Here is a 27,652-nt window from a genome sequence, read left to right as displayed (position 1 = left end):
AAAATTAATCAAATAATAATATTTGAGCTATCCTCCCTCTCAAAAAGGTCCGGAACATTGTTAAAATAATCAAAATGTCAAAAAATTAAGGAAAAATTCGATTTTTTTCTTCGTTTTTTGATTATAACTTTAAAAGTATTCATTTTCGAGAAAAGTTGTACTAACATAAAAGTTGCGTAATTAAATTTCCTATAACATAGAATTGGTTAAAAATTAAAAAAATAGTCACCCTTGTTGCAAAATAGCAATAATTGCGAAAAAACCATACAAAAACAAGTATTGGCATTTTACGTTTTTCAACCATTAATGCTAGACTTAGGACCTTCATATTTCACCCAGAAAAACTTTATGATACAGTAAAACAATACTGTAAATTTAATTAAGATCGGTTTAATAGATTTTGCAAAATAAATTTTACAATCCAGCTTTCGCAAAAAAAATTCATTTTTTCAAAATGTTACAGGACTGAAAATAAAGCAGATAGCAAGTTGAATTTTTTTTGCGTATAAAAGTGTACTGTACCTTTCTATTGCAATTTTGCAAAATTAAAATAGATTAACACCACGGCGTCAGGAATTTTTTTAAATAAACATTAATTATTGGTGCCACGCGCAGGACAGCGGATAGTTTGTGTGATTGGGCATTCCAATGACCTTTGATAATGATTGATACATTTTAATTTTTATTACATTTCGATATAAATAAATAAATTTGTTTATTGCAAAATAAAAACACATACTCTATCCTTTGAAATAACACTTTTATTAGCAAAAACTTTCTTTGTTCAAATATTTTAACTTAGAGAATAAAAGTTTATTATTTTTAAACATATGCAATTGTTAAAACAATATTTCACAAACAATAATACAATTAGTTTGATTTTTGTGAAATTAAAATATTAAAATACAACAAAATATAGAGTAAGAAAATAATATATTAGATAAAGATTGGAAGAAATTTTGGTGGAAATCAACTTGTGTGAATCGAACACCGCTGTCCTGCGCGTAGCACCAAAAATTAATGTTTATTTAAAAAATTTTCTGACGCCGTGGTAATTAATCGATTTTAATTTTGAAAATTGTAAATGAAAGGTACAGTACACTTCTATAAGGAAAAAAAAATTCAACTTGCTATCTGCTTTATTTTCAGTCCTGTAACATTTTGAAAAAATGGATATTTTTTGCGAAAGCTGGATTGCAAAATTTATTTTGCAAAATCTATTGAACCGATCTTAACGAAATTTACAGTATTGTTTTACTGTATCATAAAGTTTTTCTGGGTGAAATATGAAGGTCCTAAGTGTGGCATAAATGGTTGAAAAACGTAAAATGCGAATACTTGTTTTTGTATGGTTTTTTCGCAATTATTGCTATTTTGCAACTAGGGTAACTATTTTTTAAATTTTTAACCAATTCTATATTGTAGTAAATTTAATTACGCAACTTTTATGTTAGTACAACTTTTCTCGGAAATGACTACTTTTAAAGTTATAATAAAAAAACGAAGAAAAAAATCGAATTTTTCCTTAATTTTTTGCCATTTTGATTATTTAAACAATGTTCCGGACCTTTTTGAGAGGGAGGATAACTCAAATATTATTGTTTGATTTATTTTCAAGCAATTTCTGCAAAAAAATTTGAGTCACCTCTCAACGTCCATCTCAAAACAGATGCGCCCTGGACTAATATAGTACCCAAAAATCCTATTTGCAACCTGGCTGCTCAAGTGTCCCGACAAAAACCTTATTTCTCTGGACTAAAAATCGCCTTCCCTAATTACATTTTTTCATAAGTTTATATCTTGGGTCGTACCAATATCAGTACCCTTTACCGATATGACCTGCGTAATCGTCTTCTCTCAAGTCTCCTTTGGTATTTATCTCTTACTCCTCCCAGGTACCCGCAGATCAACAATTCCTCGTATTTGGTGATTAAAGTCTCGACGCTGAACATGACCAAACCATCCTAAACTATGCTCCCTCATTTTGGAATCAGTTGGTGCCACCTCTAGACTTCTCCTAATTTACTCATTCTGAATTTTATCCTTCTTTGTCGCTCCACTCATCCGTCTAAGCCTTCTTATTTCCACTATATACACCAGTTGTTTCTCTTTATTTTCAACTCTCTTCAAATCTCATCAAAACCTTAATAAATATACAGGGTGCGCCAAACCTCTGGTCTTCTTTGATTACGGCTAAACTATGAGATATACAAAAACATGTTTATAACAAAACTAATGTGTATCAAAGAGGTCTATAATTTAAAATTATTTTCATTTATACAGGGTGAGTCAGAACGACGGTATGAACCAAAGTTGTATTTTTTTAAATGGAACACCCTGTATATTAAATCATTTTTGAATATATTATTTAAAAATATGAAAAATTTGTATAAGGTCTTATAGGCCTAAAGTTAATAATTTTCAAAATATTTACATCTTTATTGAGAAAAATGGTAATATTTATAGGGTTGTGGATTATGTTTCCAAGGAAATAAAAATTTAGGTGATAGGTCAAAGTTTTTAAAATACAATGTTATTTTTAAATAATTTAATATTTTTTACTTTTAGCCATAAAATATACAGTGTGATCACTATTTGAAAATACAAAATTTTCTCATTTTTTTTAAATGGGACACCCTGTATATTAGTTTTGCGTTTGGTAGTAAATATTACAACCTTTCTTTTGGTATGAGGTTTATGTACCTAGCGTGTTTCGTTTTGTAGATATTTTAAAAAAACTATAGATTTTACGTTTTTGCGGATTTTCTATTTAAAAATTTTTTTGCAAAAAAAAAAATTATAATCTGGTTTTAGAAACATACACTAAAATATAAAATATGAAAATAAAAACGTAATTAAAGATTAAAATAAATCGTATGCTAGTACAATTCAATTGAATTTAATAACTTTAAATTATTTTACAAAAAATATTTTACCTTATTAATGAATACATAAATTAGTTACTAAATTAAATAAACAACCAAATTTTAAATCAATCGTAGTAATTCTTCTACCGCAGCAACTTTCCTGTACCAAATTAATTGTTAGTTATATTGTATTTACGAGTAAGATCAGTTAATAACTTTTTAATTTAACTACATCTTGAGAACGTATAAAGTATGCTTTGAAACAAATGAACGTTATGGAAGTATATTAAGAAGTAAATAGTATCTATGTACCTACTCGTGTCACAAAAGCTGGTAATAATTTCTAATGGTTTCGCCCAAAACAAAAGTCATATCCAAAAATTTTTCGGTTACAAAATTAAAATTTAAAATATAAAAAATTGTTACAAAAATTTCAACTACAAAAGTATTACCAGTTTTTGTGACACCAGTAAATACTATTTATATTAATAAATAATTTGGATGATACATTTAACATTCATTTGTTTCAAAGCATACTTTATAATAATTTTTATATTCTCAAGATGTATGTAAGTAAATTTAAAAGGCAAATTAAAAGTTTAACTAAATACAATTTAACTAACAATTAATTTGGTACAGGAAAGTTGCTGTAGTAGAAAAATTACTACGGTTGATTTAAAATTTGGTTGTTTATTTAATTTAGTAACTAATTTATGCATTCATTAATATGGTAAAATATTTTTTATAAAATAATTTAAAGTTATTAAATTCAATTGAATCGTACTAGCATACGATTTATTTTAATCTTTAATTACGTTTTTATTTTCATATTTTATATTTTAGTGTATGTTTCTAAAACCAGATTATAATTATTTTTTTTGTAAAAAAAATTTTAAATAAAAAATCCGCAAACACGTAAAATCTATAGTTTTTTTAAAATATCTACAAAACGAAACATGCTAGGTACATACAACCTTATACCAAAAGAAAGGTTGTAATATTTACTACAAAACGCAAAACTAATATACAGGGTGTCCCATTAAAAAAAATGAGAAAATTTTGTATTTGCAAATAGTGATCACACTGTATATTTTATGGCTAAAAGTAAAAAATATTAAATTATTTAAAAATAACACTATATTTTAAAAACTTTGACCTATCACGTAAATTTTTATTTCCTTGGAAACATAATCCACAACCCTATAAATATTACCATTTTTCTCAATAAAAATGTAAATATTTCGAAAATTATTAACTTTAGGCCTATAAGACCTTATACAAATTTTTCATATTTTTAAATAATATATCAAAAATGATTTAATATACAGGGTGTTCCATTTAAAAAAATTAAACTTTGGTTCATACCGTCGTTCTGACTCACCCTGTATAATTGTAAATAATTTTAAATTATAGACCTCTTTGATACACATTAGTTTTGTTATAAACATTTTTTTGCATATCTCATAGTTTAGCCGTAATCAAAGAAGACCAGAGGTTTGGCGCACCCTGTATAGATTCGGGTTAGAACGTCCTGTGACCTTGTCCGATGCCCAATTGCCACCGCTTCCTATCATTACCTATCTATATCATCTTCTAACTCCTTCCATCCACGATTTCTTTGGTCTTTCTTGTTTAATGTGTTCCGGTGGTATCCATTTTGTTACTTTCTTCGGTAGCCTTTCTTCTGCCATTCTTTGTCATGCCCATAACTTGTAACCTGATTTCTCTCTATTTAGTCAGTCACAGTTTCTTTTAGACCCATTTCTTCCTTTATTGTATTGTTTCGAACCCTATCAAGTTTCGTTTGTCTAGCTGCTCTTCTTAATGCATTCATTTCTGTGGCTTCTATTTTCCTTATTTGATATTCTTTAAGACGCCATGTTTCAGATCCGTACAGCAGTGTGTTTTTTATCATTGTGTCATATATTCACAATATTATTTGCTTTCCTATTTCAGTACTCCGTGATATTCCATAGATTTAATTAATTTTCTAGCTTTATTTATCCTACAGTTTATCTCTGCGTCATCCGTTCCTTCTTTGTTATAATTTATTCTCAGGTATTTAAAGTCTTCACATCATTTTATTGTTTTATTGTTTTATTGTTTTTTTTAGTTATAGGTCAGTAGTTTCCTGACCTACGCAGAGGTTCAAACAACGTCTTTTCTATGTTCACTATCAGGCCCCACTTTTTAAATTCCTCATTCAATTTTCGTGTCATGTACTCGAGATCCTTTGTGTCATTTGCACATATTACTTGATCATCAGCAAATTGGAGGGTATACAAGTAAGTGTCATCGTCCACCTGTGTGCCCATTCCTTTGCATTTCAATTTTCACTGTTGGAGAGCTTTACCAACATAGATTTTAAAAAGTGTCGGTGATATGCAGAATCTCTGTCTTACGCCTTTATTGACTCTGAATGGATCCGATATTCTGTTGGCTAATTTTATCTGGGCTTCCATGTTGTATATATTCTGAACAGCCTTTATGACTGTATGATTGATTGAAGTTTCCTGGAGTATCTACCTACCTGCCATAGTTTCTGGTTAGGGATGTTATCATATGCTTTTTCTAAATCTATGAATGTAAGGTGTGTTGATATTTTCCGTACTAGTTTCTTCTCTATAATTTGTTTTAAGCAGAACACGTTGCCTGTGCAAGATCTACCAGCTCGAAACCCGCATTGCTCTTCTTCTTCTTCTGGGTTTTTGTATTCCTCTTCGATCACATCTGATTATTCTTCCATATATACCTCACCGTTTTCGTTTTACTGATAGCCTTCGGTAGTTATTGCAGTCTAATTTGTTACCTTTATTATGTATCGAGGTTATGACAGCTGTTTTCCATTCCTCTGGGATGTTTTCTCCATTGACGTATTTTTTGAATATGTATGCAAGACATCTAAACAATTTCTGCTTTCCGTTTTTTATTAATTCTGCTGATATTCCGCCGGGGCCTGGGATTTTCCATTTTTAAGCTGTTTTACTGCTTTAGTCACTACTGCTACATCAATTAGTTACTTGTTCACCTTCTATATTTATTTCATTTTGTGCTTGTTCTTTGTATTCTGTTATTTCGGTATGTAAATTCTTATAATGATCTATCCATTTTATTGTTGGTATTAGCTGCATTGGGTTGTAGGATTTTTTATCAACTTTCGCAGTGTTAATGAATATCTATGCTTCACTGCATTGTCTACCTCCGATAGAAGTATCTATGTACAGTAGATTCGCGATTATCCGAGGTATCTGGGACCGTGACTACCTCGGATATCGAAAAATTCGGTTAACACTGAGTTTGGTTATGATGATAGAAAAACACATAAATAACCATAACTGTGGATATTTTAATCACAAAACTAATAACTTTTACTGTCTGTAAAAGATAAAAACATTTACCTTATCAATATTACTGTTTAAAAAAATATTTGATTGATTTTTGCGTAAGCTTCATTCCTGTTTCCTCATTAAATTTTCGTGTCGAGTACTCAAGATCCTCTTTGTCGTTTGCACATATTACTTGATCATCAGCAAATTGGAGGGTATACAAGCAAGTGTCATCGTCCACTTGTGTGCCCATTCCTTTGCATTTCAAGTTCCATTGTTAGAGAGCTTTACCAACATAGATTTTAAAAAGTGTCACACAGCACTCCTTTCGTACGCCTTTATTGACTCTGAATGGTTTCGATATTCTGTTGCCTAATTTTATCTCGGCTTCTATGTTGTATATATTCTGAAAAGCGTTTATGATTGATTGAAGTTTCCTGGAGTACCTGTCATAGTTTCGACTTAGAAATGTTATCATATGCTTTTTCTAAATCTATGAATGTAAGGTGTGTTGATCTATTCCGTGCTAGTTTCTTCTCTATAATTTGTTTTAAGCAGAACACGTTGTCTGTGCAAGATCTACCAGCTCGAAACCCGCACTTCTCTTCTTTTTCTGGGTTTTTTATTCTTCTTCGATCATATCTCTGATTATATTCTTCCAAATATTCTACTCACCTTTTTCGTTACTGATAGCCTTCGGTAGTTATTGCAGTCTAATTTGTTACCTTTTTTATGTTATGTTATGAAAGCTGTTTTCCACTCCTTTGGGATGCTGTCTTCATTGACGTACTTTGTGAATGTGTTTGTAAGTGATCTAAACAATTTCTGTGTTCCGTTTTTTATCCATTCTGCTGATATTCCGCCGGGGGATTTTCCATTTTTAAGCTGATTTACCGCTTTAGTCACTACTGCTAAATCAATTAGTACTTGTTCGCCTTCTGTATTTACTTCATTTTGTGCTTGTTCTTTGTGTTCTGTTCTTTGTTCGGTAAGTAAATTCTTATAAATAATCTATCCATTTTTTGTTGGTATTAGCTTTATTGGGTTTTATGGTACAATTTTTTTTCAACTTTATATAATATATACTAAGGATTTCCACAGTTTTCACTGTATTCCTTCACTCAACCGTTCTCTCCAGCTCTTTCTGTCTTGCCAGTCCCCTTCCTGTAGATTTCCTCTCTCCATTGCTTCGTCTACTTCATCTCTGAAGGATCTTCGGGATCTGCCTTTCTATCGGCTCCACTCTGTTATTCGGTTTATCCAAGATTTTGGTCTGCTCTTCTGACATGTCCGCACCAGGTTAACCTCTTCTGTTCGATGTAGTCTATTATGTCTGAGTTCACTCCCATTCTTCTCTTTATATCTATGTTATTTATTCTATCTCTTCCAGTTTATCAACTTTTAACTTTCCCAGTGTTAATGGATCTCCACGCTTCACTGCATTGTCTACCTCCGATATAAGTATCTATATCTTTATTCCATGTTTCTCTTTTTCCTCGCGTATTTCTTTGGTCTTGTGTATTTTTCTTTTCTTTGGATTTTTTGAGATTCTCACCTTAATATATGTAACTTAATATTCATTATTTATATTTTTTAGGAACAATTAGACTATAGTCTTGATGACACACCATGCAATACTACATTGCATGATCCCGACGGATGGCTGGCACAAGAGAAAATTTTAATATTCATCGACACTAAGGTTAGAAAGGTTTTTAAATGGTGTTTTTGTGGGTGGCATGTTTAAGTTATTTTGCATTTATGTATATGCGATTAAGCCACATTTTTTAAAACGTTTTTATATATACTTGGTTTAGTGTTTGTCACTATGTCACTATGCCCACAAATTTTTTAATCCATTTTAAACATAGTTTTAGGCTACCTAGGCACCTGTAATTTTCAGAATAGCTCAGAACTAGCTAACAATGCAATATTTAAGTGCTATTATATGGATACATCGATTTTTTTAATTTCAAACTATTTTAAAAATGTGACTAATGCAATGATATTTAGATTCCATTTTAAAGTAGGTCAACAAATCGATAAAAACGAATTGATGGTGGCTCAGTGATAGAGCATTAGACTGCAGATCGAGAGGTCCAGAGTTCGAAACCCGGTTGTTGCGTATCTTTTTTGAATTTTTTTAATAAATAATTAAAAGTTAATATACTTAAAATTCATAATAAGTCAATTATTATATAAATATTATAATATACAGTGATAATCGCGCTAATAATTGGCAAAATAACGCAAAAGATGGAATCATAATACATTGCGGAACAAAAAGAGATGAAACTAGTGGAGGTGGAAACTATCGTTATCAACGTATAAATAATTAACATTACATTACATAGTTTCCCACCTTTAAGGTAGAATTCCGCACCAAGCGACCGAGATAGGAGACCGCGACAGGCGACAGATAGGCGAGGTCTCCTCACGACTGCTCTCAATGCAATTATATTAGGGTAGGTCTGCAGCCCGCGACCGAGACCAGCGACCAACTATCGCCTATCGCGACCTATCTGTCACCTGTCGCGGTCTCCTGTCTCGGTCGCTTGGTGCGGAATTCTACCTTTAGACGTGGGAGATGAAAAGAGATGAAACTAGTGGAGGTGGAAACGTTATCGTTATAAACGTATAAATAATTAACATTACATTACATAGTTTCCCACCTTTAGACGTCTGTGACAGGTATTTTATAAAATTCTACTGTCACAGTGACAGTTTTCATACTCCTCTGATTTGTCTAAAGGTGGGAAACTATATAATATAATGTTACTTTATACGTTTATAACGATCATTTCCACCTCCACTAGTCTAATCTCTTTTTGTTTCGCAATGGATTATGTTTTCCATCTTTTGCGTTATTTTGCCGGTTATTAGCGCGCTCATCAGTGTATACCATTTTAAATATTTTTTCTATGGATGCTATAAAATGTGCAACATCTCTCACTACTTAAATATATTCAAAACGAACAATTTCTCACGCAATGAGAAAAGTCGGCCATTGCAGTGAGAAATATTTTTTCTCACGGGTTCTCCTACGGTTTCCATACATATGATCACCGTTTCCATGATAACATGCACAATACAAACACAATTATTAATGTTGTCAAACAAAATGTGTCGAAGCAAAACTTACCAGGAATTACCTTTCATAACTACTCGAAAATAACTGTTAACTGGAATTTTAAATAAATAACGTATATAAATTTTAAGAATATTAACCACCTACTTGTATTTTAATTCAATTTATGCATATAATATACCTAAGAGCACCTAAATTATTTAATTTTGAAGTTTTAACTCTTAACAAAACCGCATCCACAGAAAAAGTACAGTCTACAACACATGAGAAAATGACATATTTCTCCCTCGCTTGATTTGCGGCCCTTGCCTCGTGCCTCGGCTCGTGCCAACAAACTTCTGCGCTCGTGAGAAATATGTCTTTTTTCTCACTTGTTGTACAATATACTATTCTTTGATTTATATGAGTTTAAATTCGCTAGTGAAAATTTGTCTCTAAAAAAGTCGATTACAAAATTCTTTCATCTAATCTATGTCATATTATGTATAAGGTTTTAGTTTGTGAAAACTGTCATTATAGATAGCAGTGCGTGAAGCGTTTAAAGTGTGCGTGAAGTAACAATGTATTTTAAATGGGATTTACTTTTTCGCACACTTTCAATGGGTTTTTTGGCACACTTTCATATAATCAAATAATATCCTTAACTTTCGCGTTGTCATGGTGATGACAATATGAGCAATGACTTACAACAAAATTTTTGACAGTTTTGTGGTTTGAAGGATTTTTAAATGTCAAAGTTCTAAAAATTGTAGAATAGAAAATTCCAGTGACGAATAGTTACAGTTTTTTTACTTGTTTATCGTAGAAACAAATATTGTATGGAACTGTGCGAGAAGTACTTTTTGCGAACTTACGCGATGTAAGCACTCGCTCCGTTGTCGCTCGTGCTTTAAACATCGCGTGCGTTCGCAAAAAGCATACTTCACGAACTGTTTCATAAATAACTATTGTGACATAGAAATTGAAACAACAAAATTGTTAATAATTTTATATTGGGTCCTATAAATAATGAAAACGTTTTATTATAAAAAGTTCTTTTTATAAAAGTGTAATTATTCTATTTCTTTACTGCAATTTACAATCTACTCAACATGTTTACAAGAGTTTACAAATAGTCGAGGAAATGAAGCTGAAAAAATGGCAAAACCTCGCAATTTTTTCGTCCAGCATAGATTTGTACAAAAATTTGGGATTAGGCTCATTACACCCTCTAGTTCATTTTCTATATTGAGCCGTTATACGCTTTTGGTTTTTTAAGGGTGAAAACTACCCCTAATCGTAAAAAATTATAAAATAACATTTTAAACTTTATATTGTCAACATTTGGTTCTTACTAGTTACATAATGATTGTTTTATGCTTTAAGATATACTATCATAATATTTCAACCTTTAAAACCAACCTTGTTGGAGCTATATATAAAAAATTTACTTATCCTAAAAGAATAATTTCGTCTTGCATCGATTTACATAAAAATTTGGGATTAGGATCATCTCACCCTGTACGTCATATTCTATATCATGCTTAAGGGCGTTGATTACACTGGAGAACAATTTGAGACTGAATTTCTGTTGAGTTAGATTTCTTAGCTGTTTTCTATAGAATTAGGTATGCTGGTTTCAAAACTGTTTTTAGTTTTCTTCTATCACGTCAGGTTCGTTTTCTATGTGGGTGGGAGGAATGACGCGCTGATAACTGCAACTGGTCTAGACATGCCTGTTTCTGTTCAGTTAGGTCTGTTATACTCAGTTAATATTGTGGTAAAACGTTGTGTGTCGGTTAGCAGTATTTAGTATTTTGTTGCTGAAGTGTATAGAACTACTTAGTGTGTTTGAACTGAATCGTTTAATTATGGCTACCTCTGCTCCTACACGTCGTAAGTGCGAAAACAGGCCCCATTCGTTTTGTTATATATGTGGCAGTTTTACCATTCCCAGTCAAAGGACAAACATCAGTACATTTGTCAGACAAGCATATTTTGCCTATTTCAAACTGAAACCTGATGATCAAGATAAAGCATCGGAACCTCATAAGTGAGATAGGGGCACTCAATGGGCACCTCAGTTTAAAAAGTTGACGTGATAGACAAAATCTGAGGTTATTCTCAGATTCAGACGCCAAAAATTAGTGAAAAACAAGTGTCAGATCTAACTCAACAAAAAGTGTGTTCTCCAGTGTTATTTTTAGGGGTGTAAACTACCCCTTATTGTCAAAAATTATATAAAAACATTGTAAACTTTAATATGGGTAAAGTTTGGTTTGATTGGTTAAATAATGATTGTTTTATACTTTACGATATAATATCATAATATTTAAACCCTTAAAAACCACCCTTAATAACATTACAGTTTTTATAAGTAGATATTTTAATAGATCTATACAGAAAAAAAGTAGAATTAAAGAATTACAAATGCATTTATTTATACAAAAATATGAATTTACAAATATGTAAAAATACAAATACAAATAGTTTTTTAGTCATCTTCCAGTATACGAACCGGTTCTGTGGTATTATAAATATATTGAAAATTATCCATAAGCGAACTATCCGAATTTTTCGAAAAAAAAATTTTGTTTTATAAACATAGCTCCTTTATTTTTGGCAATAAGAAGTTTTTTCAAAAATGACTTTGTAGGATTTTTGAAGAGTTATAAGATTGTGTAAGACTAACTAAATTCCGTAAGATCCCTTAGTTTTTAATTAGGGTGGGTTTAAATTGCTCGAATAAGGGGATGTTTGCTCGTAAATAGATGTTTTAAACAGCTATATCTCGCTAACTGTTTACTGTAATGAAAATCTATGCACAAGTAATTTTTAGTTATTAAAAAAGCTACAATTTAGTAATCTTTAATTTTTTTAATCAAGTATATTCAAATGGTACATAAGCCACAATTTTACCTAAAAATGATTTTATTAACGTTTCGACGTTTATTATATATTCCCATTTGAATATACTTGATTATAAAAATGCCACAAGAAAATAGCTTCAGAACAACATTTAATTTTTTTTGTATCTCCAGTATTTTCGAAGATATTTTGAAGTAAAAGGTGAAAAAATGGGAAATTCCAAAAATTAATGTTTCTTTAAACTCCAATTTTTCTAAAATTAGGCCTTTTAAATAGATCAAACTTCTTGGGTGTATTGATAATACAAATATAAAAGGAATTACAGACAGGTAAAGACCAATTTTTACTTAGGAGGGTAGTTAGTGGGTCGTTTCACTGATTTTTTTCATAGAGAAAAGCAGGTAGGTACCAACCTTTTTTTGATCATAAGTCGCTTAGTTTTCAGGCTAGAAACTTTTATTATTATTTTTTGAAAGGCCTAACTGTATACTTGAAAAAATATTATTTAAGTTTTCCTCGAAAAATGCAAAGTTTTTCAGTTATTTTACTTTGAATGTTTCAAATTATGCATTTGACGAAAAAAGCTAACTTTTAACATGCCGTATCTCGGTTTGTATTGGTCTTAAAGATGTTACAGAAAAATAGTTTGGTTTTTGTTACTAAAAGATACAATTTTGATATCCACAGTTTTATTGATTAAATGCATATTTTTCGAGGTATTCTCAAAAAACCCTCTAAAAAAGTAGATTTTTTCATCGAAAAACCGTTACTTTCAAGCGCGAATAACTAGAAAAATATTAGTTTTACGAAGAAAATGTAAAAAACATTATTTTCTTAGAATTACTTTTTACATCCATTTACACGGTTAAAATGTAATAAAAAATTTCCACCCCCCGAGATGGGGTGGCAACCACCCCCAAGGTTTTAGCGGATCCTTGGACTATTCCCTACCTTCTGTGAAAATTTCAAGTAAATCCATGCTGGACGAAAAAATTGCGAGCCAAAATGCTTCATTTCCTCGACTAAAACTACTCTTGTAATAGGCAAATTAACGAAGCACTAAAAAGCCCAAAACCTAGGAATTTTGTGCAGTAAGATGAATCGTCATGCAACTTTTTGCATTCGATTCGAGAGAGTGTCAGGAAATTTTGTGAGCTAAATTGATCTCCGGGAGACTAAAATTGCATTTTGTGCAAAATGCATTTTCAAAGTACATCTTCAAGAGATGGAAAATAAAAAATTTAGAACTCGGGAAATATGACGGAATGAGTTCAATTTTTATCCTCAAGGGTTTTGGAGGTCGCTGAACACGAATTTGATGACGGCGCTGGTCTCCGAGTTACCTGGTGCCCAGGGTGGGGTTCGTTGCCTGAAGTTTTATGTTATAATCATTCAAAATCAGTCAATAACCATAACTCGGGAGTTTTCGGGGTCGCTGAGCACGAATTTCATGACAGCGATGATCACCGAGGTACCTGGTGCCAGGGTGAAATTCGTCACCTGGAGTTATATACCACCAGCTCAATAAGAAACAACAAACCATGGTTTTGTCAAGAAGTCAAAGAACTCGCAGAACAAAAGAGAAAATGCTATCTGTGTTACAAAAGCACTGGAACGCAGGAACAACGCACCATCTATGTAGAAACAAGAAACAGAATAAATTCGCGAATAAAAGCAATAAAAAGAGAGCACTGGAGCAAGTTCACAAGTGATATGGATCACGACATCTATGGCGCACAGAGGAAAGTTTGAAAAATGCTAAAAAACAGAAAAAAACCAGTAACTGAATTTGTACAGGCAAAAGGGATACCAACTGAAACATCTGAAAAATATTTCAGAGAACTCTACAAAGGTGAAGACTCCAATGACGAACACGATTACAATACAGAAGACGGGTATATCACTAAAGAAACTGAAGTAGAAGCGAGAATGAAGATCTTAAAAAATAGACGATCGCCAGGTACTGATAGAATACCTAACGAACTGCTGAAATACGGCGGTCAGAAACTCACTAATTATCTCACAACATTGTTTAACAAAATCTTAGACAGAGCAGAGATACCACAAGGTTGGCACACCAGTATCACAATACCGATTTTTAAGAAAGGACAAAGATCATGCCCGGACAACTACAGAGGAATAACTTTCTTAAATACGACAATGAAGTTATTCATAGGCATACTCAAGGATAAATTAGAATCACAGATAAAGAACAGAGAAGAACAGCAAGGCTTCAGAAAAGACAGGTCGACGATGGACGCAATATTTGTCATGAAACAAGTGAAAGAGAAGTCGATAGAATATAACAAACCTGCATATTATATTTGCTTCGTAGACCTAACGAAAGCATTTGATAGAGTAAGACTTAGCGATATAATAAAGAAAATTAAAAAAAAAAGGATACCGGAAAAAATGGTTGAAGTGATAAAACTAATGAATTAATTATTTATATGGGAAATAAGCCACAATTAAAATGAAAAAAATAATTTTATTAACGTTTCGACGCCCAAATCGGGTGCCATTGTCAAAATACAAAATATTACTAAAATAAACAAAAGAGTTGTTGCTAAGCAAAAAAAATTCTTCTAATAATTTATTTAATCTCACTCATTTATATTGGCAATTCAGACATATATTATACATTTTAAAGTAGAAGCCCTTAAAATGATATTGCTAATATTTATGAGTTGCGTTCCTGGGACGACTTACTGAAAGATAGTTCATTCGATTACATGAAATCAACCCCAACTCAAGAATATCCGTCATAGGCCTGGATCCCGCGTAAGAAAGAAAAGTTGATTAATAGCAAGCTGAAAATTTGTTAATAGCTTAACGGTGTCTAGTCGGACAAACTTTGATGCACGGGAACACTGGAACAGGGGAAGTTTTAATTGTGGAGCATGATAAACGTGCCGTCCTGACAAGTTTATGATTGTGAAAAATAGCAACTTGTTTTTAAGTTTATTCGATAGCCAACGTTATGTTATATATGCGAAAATTTTTGTCCGACAAAAATGTTGGGCATTTTAACGAGTCCGACACGTAGAACATGTCACATCACAGGAATTATGTTGGTGATGAATAGCAGTCTGATTTTTGCATGAGAGTTTAATGAAAGGTTAAAAAAGCAATTGGAAGTTCTGTCCGACAAAATTAATGGGAAGTTTTCGTAGTCGGACATTCTAAACAAGTAAGATATAGACAAAAATTCTGGTGATAAATAGCTTTCCGACAAAGATGAAATTTAATTAAGTAAATTATTCCTTACCAAGAATGACTGTTGTCGGAAAAAAATAAGGGGTAGATTTTGTAGTCGGACAATTTAAAAAAATAATTTTTGAAATTTCAATAAGGGGTGATTATTCTATGTCAAAAGTACCTGCAATCAATTACAATCGATATCTTTCGATTTATCTCAACATCATTTAGATATCTCACTGTAATACATTTATAGTAGATCAGGCAAATTATATTATGGATTAAGTGGTCTAGCTATCTTTGTCTGCCACATGCGCGGGATCGCTTGGTTAAAAGATATAGATAGACCACCTATCGACTTTTTGCACTGTATTCCCTGTCTACCCTTATGTCTATGAATACATTTCCATTTAAGAAAAACTGTCACTTTTGACAATAATTCATAATAAATTGCAATCGTAATTTCAAATTTAAACTAATCGATTTATTTTGGCAGCAAATTATTTCTTGTCATGTGACATATTAATTACATTATTATTTCATTTGTAGAAAGTTGAGAAAAATTACGTTATACAATTTTAATAATAATTTATTTAGGTACCCTTTTTCAATCAAGCAAAGCATTATAGCACGAAGAATGATATTCAAAAGAACTTTCACAATTATCTGGCAACTGAACCTCATTGAATTGATGACCAAGTATTTTACTAACTTTGTAAAATGTTCGAAAATTACTCAAAAATGTTACGTTGAATGGTTTCACTTTCGATCTGGCGACTTAAAATTTAAACTGTTGACACTCAAAAATAGACACAAAAACACTCCATAGTTAATATAAATTTTATTTTCCAACACACGTGGCAAACAGAAACTCAGAGACCATGTACCTTCAAATACTACTTTGTATAGCACAAAGTGTCACAGTGACAAATGCAGCCTTCTAATACATACTTCTAAGCATAATGTGTCATATTTACGTCTATTCTTATAAGCACCGAAGTTTTAGACTCTTCACATTTTTCAATGTCGTTTACAGGGTTAAGATTTGAGTATGGAAAAAAATGTATACAACGTTTTTTGTAGGAAATTTTCCGTACTTTCTGATGCGCCTAATTAGAAAACTCTAAGAGATTGCTTTCACATGTTCTTTGACATTTTTTATTGTCATTTTGAGAATATCTAGAACAAACTCCACCCAAAAAAATAATTCTTTTGCAATATATATGTTACAGTTCAAGTTGATTATCCAGTTGGAGTTGACTTCAACTAGTTGGAGTCGACTCTAACGGCTGGTTTCAGTAAAAGTTGATTATAAATATAAAATGAAGATTTATATTCAACATTTACTAGTAAAAGTAGACTCCAACTAGGAAAAGTATACTCTTCCCAATGCCATTTAGTAAAAGTTGATTCTGATTCACAAAAACAGCCGATTCTAGAAATTAAATGTTACTGAATATGTTCAAATTAGTCTAGGCTGTATCGTCGCCCCCGTTAGGTAAATTATTCCAGTTCGATTTTTTTTGCACAAACTTACTAAAAAAGAGGTCCTCTTCGACCAAATAACGAATCCACAGGGTGTCAGATGGTACTGTGGTCGAAAAATTGTTTAAACAATTTTTTTAAACAAACTCACAAAAAAAATTTATTTAGGACAATTTTCTTTACATCATTTGGGTCATTCGGAGCAAAAGAGGTCTTTTGTGATTTTTCTGTAAAATTTTGTTGTTCTCGAGTTATACGCGATTTAAAATTTGCAAAATACGAAAATCACCATTTTCAAGGCTTAATAACTCAGTTAAAAATTATTTGCATTTTTAACACTTTTTAGCACTTTTTAGCACTTTTAACAAATTTGCATGTTGCCAGGACCAAAAGTTGGTCAAAAATTTTTTAAACGTTTTTTTTTTTGTTTTTTTCCTAAAATATTTTTTTTTCATGGAACAAAATTTTTTTAGGTTTTATGGATCATTCCAAACAGATAAGCTCTTTAGTGACTTTTCTCTAAAGTTGATAGTTTTTGACATATAAGCGATTAAAAATTGAAAATTTGCGAAATCGGCCATTTTTAACCCTCAAAAACTATGTGAAAAACTGAAAATTTGAATGTTGCCAAGGTAGGTAGATATTCTTTAAACATCGATTGATGAAATCACGAAGAGTTTTTTGCAATAATATATCAAAAACCCCTTTGTTTTTTAATTGCCAATCAAGTGTGCGCGACACTATTTTCCACTGTTGCATGTGTATGCAGTATGGTGCAAATGAAGGGAATAAATTCGTTATTTCGTAAACCGGCGACTTCAAGGAAAATCCCGAAACAGGTCGATTTATATTTTTAAGTTATGATATTGTGACATATATGGTATACTAGTGACGTCATCCATCTGAGCGTGATGACGTAATCGATGATTTTTTTAAATGAGAATAGTGGTCGTGTGCTAGCTCATTTGAAAGGTTCTTCAATTATCTATTCAGTAATATAAATATTTACATAATTATTTATACAGGGTGTCCAAAAATTTAATTTTTTTGTCAATTTGCCAAATGATTTAATTTAATAAAAAATTTTTGGACACCCTGTATAAATAATTATGTACATGTTTATATTACTGAATAGAGAATTGAAGAACCTTTCAAATGAGCCAGCACACGACCCGTATTCTCATTTAAAAAAATCATCGATTACGTCATCACGCCCAGATGGATGACGTCACTAGTATACCATATATGTCACAATATCATAACTTAAAAATAAAAATCGACCTGTTTCGGGATTTTTGCTTAAAGTCGCTGGTTTACGAAATAACGAATTTATTCCTTTCATTTGCACCATACTGCATACACATGCAACGGTGGAAAATAGTGTCGCGCACGCTTGATTGGCAATTAAAAAACAAAGGGGTTGTTGACATTGTATTGCAAAAAACTCTTCGGGATTTCATCAATCGATGTTTAAAGAATATCTACCTACCTTGGCAACATTCAAATTTTCAGTTTTTCACATAGTTTTTGAGGGTTAAAAATGGCCGATTTCGCCATTTTTCAATTTTTAATCGCTTATATGTCAAAAACTGTCATTTTTAGAGAAAAGTCACTAAAGACCTTTTCTGTTTGGAATGATCAAAAAAACCTAAAAAAATTTTGTTCCATGCAAAAAAAATAATTTTAGGAAAAAACAAAAAAAAAACGTTTAAAAAATTTTTGACCAACTTTTGGTCCTGGCAACATGCAAATTTGTTAAAAGGGGTCCTTTTTGAGTAAGATTGTGCAAAAAATCCGAATTAGAATATTTTTCCTAGCGGATGCGCAGTGGCTTTCTGGACTAATTATGAAAGTCCGAAAGTCACCAAATAAAATTTTAACGACCCCCCTACAAGATACTGAAGAAGTTTTTGTTATTATTTTATTACTAAGCGGTTATTTTTAATTATTAACAATGAGCGCTAGGAGCGTATTGATGCAGCTATCAATGTGAGTGCGAGTGAGATGCACCATTGCACCATTTTGACATTTAAAAATTCAAACTTCTGTCAAACCACAAAACTGTCAAAACTTTTTTGTAATTTATAGCTCACATGTCATCACCATGACAAGTCGAAAATTCTTCTTCTTGTGGTGCTTTCTCCTTTAGTGGAGGTTAGCGACTACACTGGCAAATCTGTCTCTGTCCAATGCGGATCTAAACAAAGATGTTGAATCAAGGCCGGTCCAGTTTCTGATATTTCTAAACCATGAAATCTGGCGCCTACCGGGACCCCGTTTTCCTTCACTCTTACCCTGGATGATCAGTTGTGTGAGGCGGTACTTTTCGTTTCTCATTATGTGTCCCAGGTAGCTAACTTTTCTGACTTTAATGATTTTTAGCAGTTCCCTATCTCTACCTATTCTCCTCAGAACATATTCGTTGGTGGTGTGCGTTGTCCAAGGTATTTTCAAGTCTCTTCTATAAAGCCAGAGTTCAAAGGCGTCCAACTTGTTCATCAGTGTTTTGTTGTGTCTAGGCCTCCGTTCCATACAAAAGTATTGACCACACATAGCAATGCAGAAAATGACATCTAAGGCTGATATTAATGCTACTGTTACAAAATAAGCTTTTCATTTTGATAAACCCCTGTCGGGCTACCTCTATTCTCGTTCTTGACTTCTTGTTTTTAATCAAGTTGATTGTTGAACCAGCAACCAAGATATTTGTACTGGCTTACGTATTCAAGCTGTTGGTGTTTCACATATTTATTGGAAGAGGTAAATTTTTGTTCCTTGATATTCTTATAACTTTGGTTTTTGCAGTATTGATCTTCATCCCCATTTTTTCACAACTCTCAGTAACCCTATCCAACAGTATCTGCAGACTATGGTCCGAATCAGCCATTAATACTGTGTCATCTGCATAGCGGATGTTATTTACTCTCTCACCGTTTATCCTAATTCCTTCTGAAGGGTGCGATAAAGAGTTCGCAAATATTACCTCAGAGTAGACGTTAAAAGTATGGGTGATAGCAGTGCCGGTTTAACCTAACTTCGGGCCCTGGGCGCTGGAGGTTTAGGGGCCCCCTTCATTGCTATTCCTTGTCAATTTTTTAACAAGAAAACACATGCATTAACTATAATGGATTATTATAAAATCCATAAAGTAATTTTTTTAAACAAGCAAGAAGAATAGCAAACGTAAAAAATAATCCAAAAAATACTTTTAAAAACATAAATAAAAAACAGAAAGTACCACAAAACAACACAAAACAAAACATGGAAAGCAAAAAAACATATTCTAAAAAATACATAAAGACAAAAATTAGATCACTTTTTTTCTTGATTTGGCATCTCGCAAACTGCCATATAATATTATCACAATTCAGTTTCTCCAGTTCTTCATTCTCTATATACAATAGTGATAGTGCGTCTAGGTTTTTTGATCCAAATTTGACCTTAAATATGTTTTTATCCTTTTTAAAGCCGAAAAAGACCGCTCACCTGACGCGTCAAATAAATTTGCAGTTAAGTTAAGATATTGGGAAAAGTTGCCTTTACATCCTGGATGACATCAAATTTTTCATAAATTATATGTTTATTCAAATTTTGGCATAACGTTACAAAATGGGTAATTTCATTATGCAAGTTCTTTTTGGTTTCATCAACATCGTTTTTATGTTTCTCGCATAAAGTATTAATTGACGTTTTGACTTCTTCTTTATCTAGAGTAAAAAAACATTTAAAAGCCAAATTTTCTGCGACAGCGATTTTTTTTGTTGCCGCGACTACAAATCGCAAGTGGAGTGCTAGCCTTAGAGGCCACTATATAATGCCAAATTGCAATTTTTGTAATCGCTTTACTCTTGAAGGTTTGAAAGAGTGTGTATGAAAGAAGTACACAATATGAAAGAGGTACACAGTGGAAGTATGAAAAATAGTAAGTATGAAAATATGAAAGGAAGTGTGAAAGAGGTACACAATAGTGTACCTATTGTTTGGGTATTGGCATTTACGAGAATAATCTATTTAGTGGAGTCACTGAAGGTGGATATGAGCTATTACTTCCGATTTCGTTGAACCTCCATGGATTTGCATGAAAATTGGTGAGTGGTTAGAGGATATCTCAAGGAATAAAGATGACATGGTGCCAACTTGCGCTTTTACCCTGGGGGTGGATGCCACCCCTTCTCGGGGGTAAAAATTATTTTATTAAAAATAACCCCATAATTCGATAGAGGGACAAATTTTAAGCAAAATTTGTTATATAAAGTTATTAAAATAAATCAAAACTTTTTAAGTTATTAAAGATCAAAGATTTTAATTTTTCTTGAGAAATATGCATGTTTTTAACCAATTTTTTATCAATAACTCAAAATGTGTAAGTTTTTACAAAAAAGTTGTTATTATCAAAATTGAAGCTAATAAAAAAAGAAATAAACATCTTACTAGAAAAACCTTTTATTATTAACTAAAAGTGAGTTATAAGTAATTGAATGTATATTTTTTTCGGCGAGTAAAAAACTCTAAGTATTCAAGCTGAAATAACGGGACATTGATGCATTTTATAACATAAACTTATTAAACATTTGTCAAAGTACTTAAAAATATCTATCAAATGAGCCCCCGAACATATTGATAGCGTTAAAATTTATGTTCCAAAATTTTTTCAAAATTTATCTTTTAAAAATTTTTCCAAGAAATGTTATTGTTTTTTTTTTAATAACTCCGTTCATGGTTACGATATCAGGTTTATCTAAAAACTGTTTGAAAGCTAATTCCAAGTACTATTTAAGCACGTTAAACCTAATCCTTTAAACCCCTTATTTTTTAAAAATAAAACGATAAATGGCCCCGGTTGCATGGTTCCCACAGCAAAATTTAAGATTTAAACGTTTCTATCTCGGTTAGTTTTTACCCTATAAAAATAGTGAAACAAGTGAAATATTTGGCACAGAAAAAACTAAAATTTGGTTATATATAATTTTTTACGTATATTGAGTATTTTGGAATATTATCAAAAGAATATGAAAATTACAATAATTTTAAAAATTATGATTTTTTAAAATTATATCTTTTTTTCAAAAATATACATTCTAAACCGGTCAAAATTATCGAAAACATTACCTATGCTAATATAAAGAAGTTCTTCTAAGGATTACTATAAATTTTAATTTTTGTGGAAATGGCGTATGTTTTATTTTTCACTTTTTCCTAAAAAATTCGATACGGTTCTTTTATTTTCATTATAACTTACTTAATTTTGACGCTATTACCTTGTTCTGAAGCTCATTTGATAGGTATTCCGAAGTTCTTTGACAAAAGTTTAACAGGAATATTTTATACATTGCATCGTTTTCCCGTTATTTACGCTTGAATACTTAGATTTGAATACTCGTCGAAAAAAATACACATTCAATTGCCAATAACTCACTTTGAACTAGCATTAGTTATTTCTTTATGTGAGGAATGTATTCAATTTTTTATTATCTTCAATTTCAGTAATAACAACTTTTTTGTAAAAGCTTATAGTTTTTGATTTATACGTGAAAACCCGATTTAAAACATGCATTTTTTTAAGAAAAAATAAAATTTTTGATCTTTAATAACTCAAAAAGTATTGATTTATATTAATAACTTTATATACAAAATTTGGCTTAGCATTTGTCCCTATATCGATTTATGGTATTATTTTTAATAAAATAATTTTCACCCCCGAGAAGGGATGGCATCCACCCCCAGGGTAAAAGCGCAAGTTCGCATCATGTCACTTTTGTTCCTTCAGGTATCCTCTAATTACTCACCAATTTTCATGAAAATCGATGGAGGTTCAACGAAATCGGAGGTGAAAACCTTCAGTGACTGCATTAATTCTTTATCTATAAATTAGGTGTATGGATATCTATTTTTGAATTTCGTTTAACTATTTTAAAAGAACTTATTTTGTTCATATTTTAAAAGAACTTATTAGAAAATAAGAAAATCTACGGTTTCGTTTTAATTCAAATCTGTCTCCCTCCATCGAAATTCATTTCACTTATTTTAAAGCCGAAAAGTGAGATACCTATTATTATTTAAGCCACACAATTCAAAATGAAATTATTAGAAACTAAAAAACTCCGTTTATGCGATTATTTTGGATACAATTCGAGGTATAGCTAAATCTGGCAACTTTCTGTAGTTTTTGGAAAAGGGCCCCGCCACAAACACTGACACGGGCCCCTGTGAGGCTAGGCTACGCCACTGTGTATAGGCGTGAAAAGATGTAACAATAGAACATAGGCTTTTGCAGTGTATTGGCGTATCTGCATATAAGATTTTTTCAGGTAATATATTTTTCGGATAGATTATTTAGCGTATTTATTTTTTTATAATTCAAAGGGACGGGCCCCGGGCCCCTGGGCGCCCGCCCCAAGCGCCCAGTGGATAAACCGGCACTGGGTGATAGCACACAAACCTGTCTAACACCTCGTTGTATTTCAATTGGCCTTGACGTATTACCATTGGTCTTTATGATTGCTGTCTGATTCCAATAAATGGCCTCTATAATTTTAGAATCTCTTTTGTCTACTCCGATGTCATTCAATCTTTCTATCAAGGTCTTGTGCTTCACCCTATCGAACGCTTTCTCAAAATCTATGAAACAGATAAAAAGGTCTGCTTGCTGATCTTTGTATCTTTGTGCCAGAGTTTGAAGACAGAATATTGCTTCTCGTGTCCCCATACCTTTCCTGAAGCCAAATTGTTCTTGACCGGTGACCTCATCACATTTTTTATAATATATTCTGTTCTGTATGATACGCAAGAAAAGCTTCAGAATGTTATTTAATAGACTTATAAGGCGGAAGTCCTGGCATAATTTGGCGTTCTTCTTTTTAGGCAGTGGTATGAAGACTGATTCAAGCCATATTTTAGGGATAGTCCCTGTATTGTAAACAGTATTAAATAGTCCAAGAAGAAGGTCTAAGTTTTCCTCGTTGATTAACTTCAATAGCTCAGCTGGTATTTCATCTTTTCCTACAGATTTGTTGTTTTTTAGTTGACGTAGAGCATATTCCAGTTCGGACTTTAGTATTGGAAGACCTTCGTCGTTTTCGGTATTTAATGTAGGAGGTTCTCTGATGTCATAGAAGAGTTCCTTTATATAGTCTTCCTACATGTTTATTTGTTCTTCAGGGCTTGAAATCAGTTTGCCTTCTGCGTTGATTAGATTATTTGGTCCTTGTGAGTATGTCGTGCCTGTGAATTCCTTATACAGATGGAAGTCATCATGTTTTTTATATAAGTTTTCGATTTCTTCACATTGTTCCGTTATCCATTTTTCTTTTGCAATTTTTATTTTTTGTTTAATGGTTCTATTTAATGCTTTGTACATTGCTTTGTGCTGTTTGCATTTTCTTCTTTCATCCATTAAATCCAATATTTCCTCTGTCATCCATCTTTGCTTCCGTGGTCGCTGTTTTGTGAGCATTTCAGTTGCCCTTGTAAGGGCGTGTCTGATTTCCTCCCGAAGGCGAAAGTTAAGGATGTTTAATTATATGACAGTGTGCTAAAAAACAGTGCGAAAAAGTAAAACCCATTTAAAATACATTGTTACTTCAGACACACCTTAAACTCTTCATCTACTGCTATCTATATTTACAATTTTCACACAATAAAACCTTTACATTTTTACATAATATGAGATACAGTAGATAAAAATTATTTTTGTGAATTTGGTTAACAAAAATTGGTTAAACAATTTTTCGACCGCGGTACCGCGTGTGTATTTGTTATAAGGATTGTTATACGGGTGTATTTCTTTGAGTAAGTTTGTGCAAAAAATCGAATCAGAATAATTTACCTAACGGGGGCGACGTTACAGACTGTACTAATAAGTAGTTGAAACGGTCAAAACAAAGAAACGCACACTCATCAAAAATGCACTTGAGATTCTCGTATAATCAACATTTACTGAATCGATCCAGGAAGAGTCAACTCCAACTAGTAAAAGTTGATTTAAATTTTTAAAATCAACTTTTACTGCTCATTTCAGTTGGAGTTGACTCCAACTAGTTGGAGTCAACTCTAACTGAGAATCAACTTGAACTGTAACATATACATGCATTGATACTTACCTTACTGTTTTTGGAGTGAGCATGTATATATATGCACATGCAAATATGTGAATATAAATAATAATATACAACCAAAATAGCTTTATCAATATGTGACTAAGTCATTCTGAATAAATGTTTTTTGTTTATTTCCTTCGATTTGCCCAAACTTTTTGTCCGACATATAACTTTTTGCGTTACAAAATATAATTTCTACATAAACAAATCAAAATTAGCTTGCTATTTATCACCAACATTTTTGTCTATATCTTACATGTTTAGAATGTCCGACTAGGAAAATTTCCCATTCATTTTGTCCGACAGAACTTCCAATTGCTTTTTTAACGTTTCATTAAACTCTCATGCAAAAATCAGACTGCTATTCATCACCAACATAGTTCCTGTGATGTGACATGTTCTACGTGTCGGACTCGTTAAAATGCCCAACCTTTTTGTCGGACAAACATTTTTTCATATATTATATAACGTTGGCTATTGAATAAACTTAAAAACAACTTGCTATTTTTCACCATCATAAACTTGTCAGGACGACACGTTTATCATGCTCCACCATTAAAAGTTCCCCTGTTTCAGTGTTCACGTGCATCAATGTTTGTCCGACTAGACACCGTTAAGCTATTAACAAATTTTCAGCTTGCTATTAATCAACTTTTTTTTCTTACGCGGGATCCAGGTCTATCATAAAAAATTATAGCATGTGATCTGTCTTTAAAAAGACAACCAAATGCAACGACAGTAAAATTCTCGCGTTAAAGACTTCATAGTAAATCACAAGGGAAAACCAGGAAAAACCCTGTGATACTATTCCGACATCGTAAGTATTTGGTCTTACATTAATTTACTCTCAAAAAATAATACCAAATTCTGACTTGTAACATGTTTAAATAATAAATAATATTAATAATACTAGATATATAAGTAATACTAAAATATAAAATATGTACTAGCTCGATATTATTGACTTACTAATCTTGGTATTTTCTTTCTATTGACTTCCTCTTTCAGTATGGGTAACATTATATAACATTATATAACATTCAGTATATTTTTCTTATATATCTAGTATTATTAATATTATTTATAATTTAAACATGTTACAAGTCAGAATTTGGTATTATTTTTTGAGAGTAAATTAATGTAAGACCAAATACTTACGATGTCGGGATAGTATCACAGGGTTTTTCCTGGTTTTCCCTTATGATTTACTATGAAGTCTCTAACGCGAGAATTTTACTGTCGTTGCATTTGGTTGTCTTTTTAAAGACAGATCACATGTTATAATTTTTTATGACGGATATTCTTGAGTTGGGGTTGATTTCATGTAATCGAATGAACTATCTTTCAGTAAGTCGTCCCAGGAACGCAACTCATAAATATTAGCAATATCATTTTAAAGTCTTCTACTTTAAAATGTATAATATATGTCTGAATTGCCAATATAAATGAGTGAGATTAAATAAATTATTAGAAGAATTTTTTTTTGCTTAGCAACAACACTTTTGTTTATTTTAGTAATATTTTGTATTTTGAAAACGGCACCCGATTTGGGCGTCGAAACGTTAATAAAATTATTTTTTTCATTTTAATTGTGGCTTATTTCCCATATAAATAATTAATCATAAAGATGCCACAAGGAAATAGCTTCAGAACAACATTAAAAAACTAATGAACAATAACAACACGACAAAAATTAAAACAAACGACACCACTACGGCCAACATACCAACACCAGAAAGAATCAGGCAGGGAGACAGCCTCAGTCCATTTCTATTCAATATGCTAATGGATGAAATAATAGAAGATGTGGAATCGCTACAACTAGGATACAGACTCGGCCACAGTAGAATCAGTATAGTGTGCTATGCGGATGACTCAGACCTGATGGCAGAGAACGAGGATGACCTACAAAGACAACTTTATCGATTCTATCAAGCATGTCGACGACTCAACATGAACATATCCACGCAGAAAACAAAATGCATTACCATTGCGAAAGACCCAATTAGATGCAAGCTAGTGGTAGAGGGGAAACCCATAGAACAGATAAACCAGTTCAATTATCTAGGCGTAGAGTTATCAAGTTATCATAACCCAGCGAGAGACATAAGAGGACAAATTAACAAGGCCGCTGTCTTGTCCGGATGTTTGAGAGATTTGGTCTGGAATAACCCATATATGAGAATGGACAGCAAAGTTAGAATTTATAAAACTTGCATCAGACCTGTTATGACCTACGGCATTGAATCAATAGAAGACAAACATAAAACCAAAAGCATGCTACGAACAGCCGAAATGAAGACACTAAGAGCAATAGCAGGGAAGACAAGAAGAGATAGAATACGAAACAACATCATCAGGGAACAATGTAACGTGCAAGATGTAGTCAGATGGGGCAGGCAAAGACGAAGAGAATGGTTCAGTCATGTAAAAAGAATGGAGGAGCACAGACTACCAAGAATTGCTCTAGAAGGGAAACCAGCAGGCAAGCGTCCACCGGGGAAACCACCAAAAAGATGGACAGATAGCTGGCAGTCTACCTCTCAAGAAATACTTCAACGTCGGAATTAACAGATCGACAGATTTACAACAAGTATAAGAAGAAGAAGAAGAAGGAGTTTTATGGCATTCGAAATCCTGAGGTACCTGGTGCCAAGGGTGAAACTCGTCACCTGGAGTTTTATGTCATTCAAAATCAGTCAATAACCATTACTCGAGGGGTTTGGAGTCGCTGAGCACGAATTT

At 32.1% G+C, this 27,652-nt stretch overlaps 1 protein-coding gene across 2 annotated transcripts in view; it reads left to right on the top strand.

Annotated features, from left to right (window-relative positions):
- The window catches only part of LOC114325122 (cadherin-23), a 232,050-nt gene that overhangs the window by 45,220 nt on the left and 159,178 nt on the right, over window positions 1–27,652 (top strand). For both annotated transcript variants that reach the window (XM_050650944.1, XM_050650945.1), the window contains exon 5: window positions 7,791–7,895. In XM_050650944.1, coding sequence (XP_050506901.1) covers window positions 7,791–7,895 — 105 coding nt within the window. The remainder of the gene's footprint in view (window positions 1–7,790; window positions 7,896–27,652) is intronic.

Source organism: Diabrotica virgifera, chromosome 5, assembly GCF_917563875.1.
Source record: "Diabrotica virgifera virgifera chromosome 5, PGI_DIABVI_V3a".
NCBI classification, from domain to species: Eukaryota; Metazoa; Arthropoda; class Insecta; order Coleoptera; family Chrysomelidae; genus Diabrotica; species Diabrotica virgifera.
The sequence above is the reverse complement of the archived record's forward strand: the minus strand, read 5'-3'. Positions and strand labels throughout refer to the sequence as shown.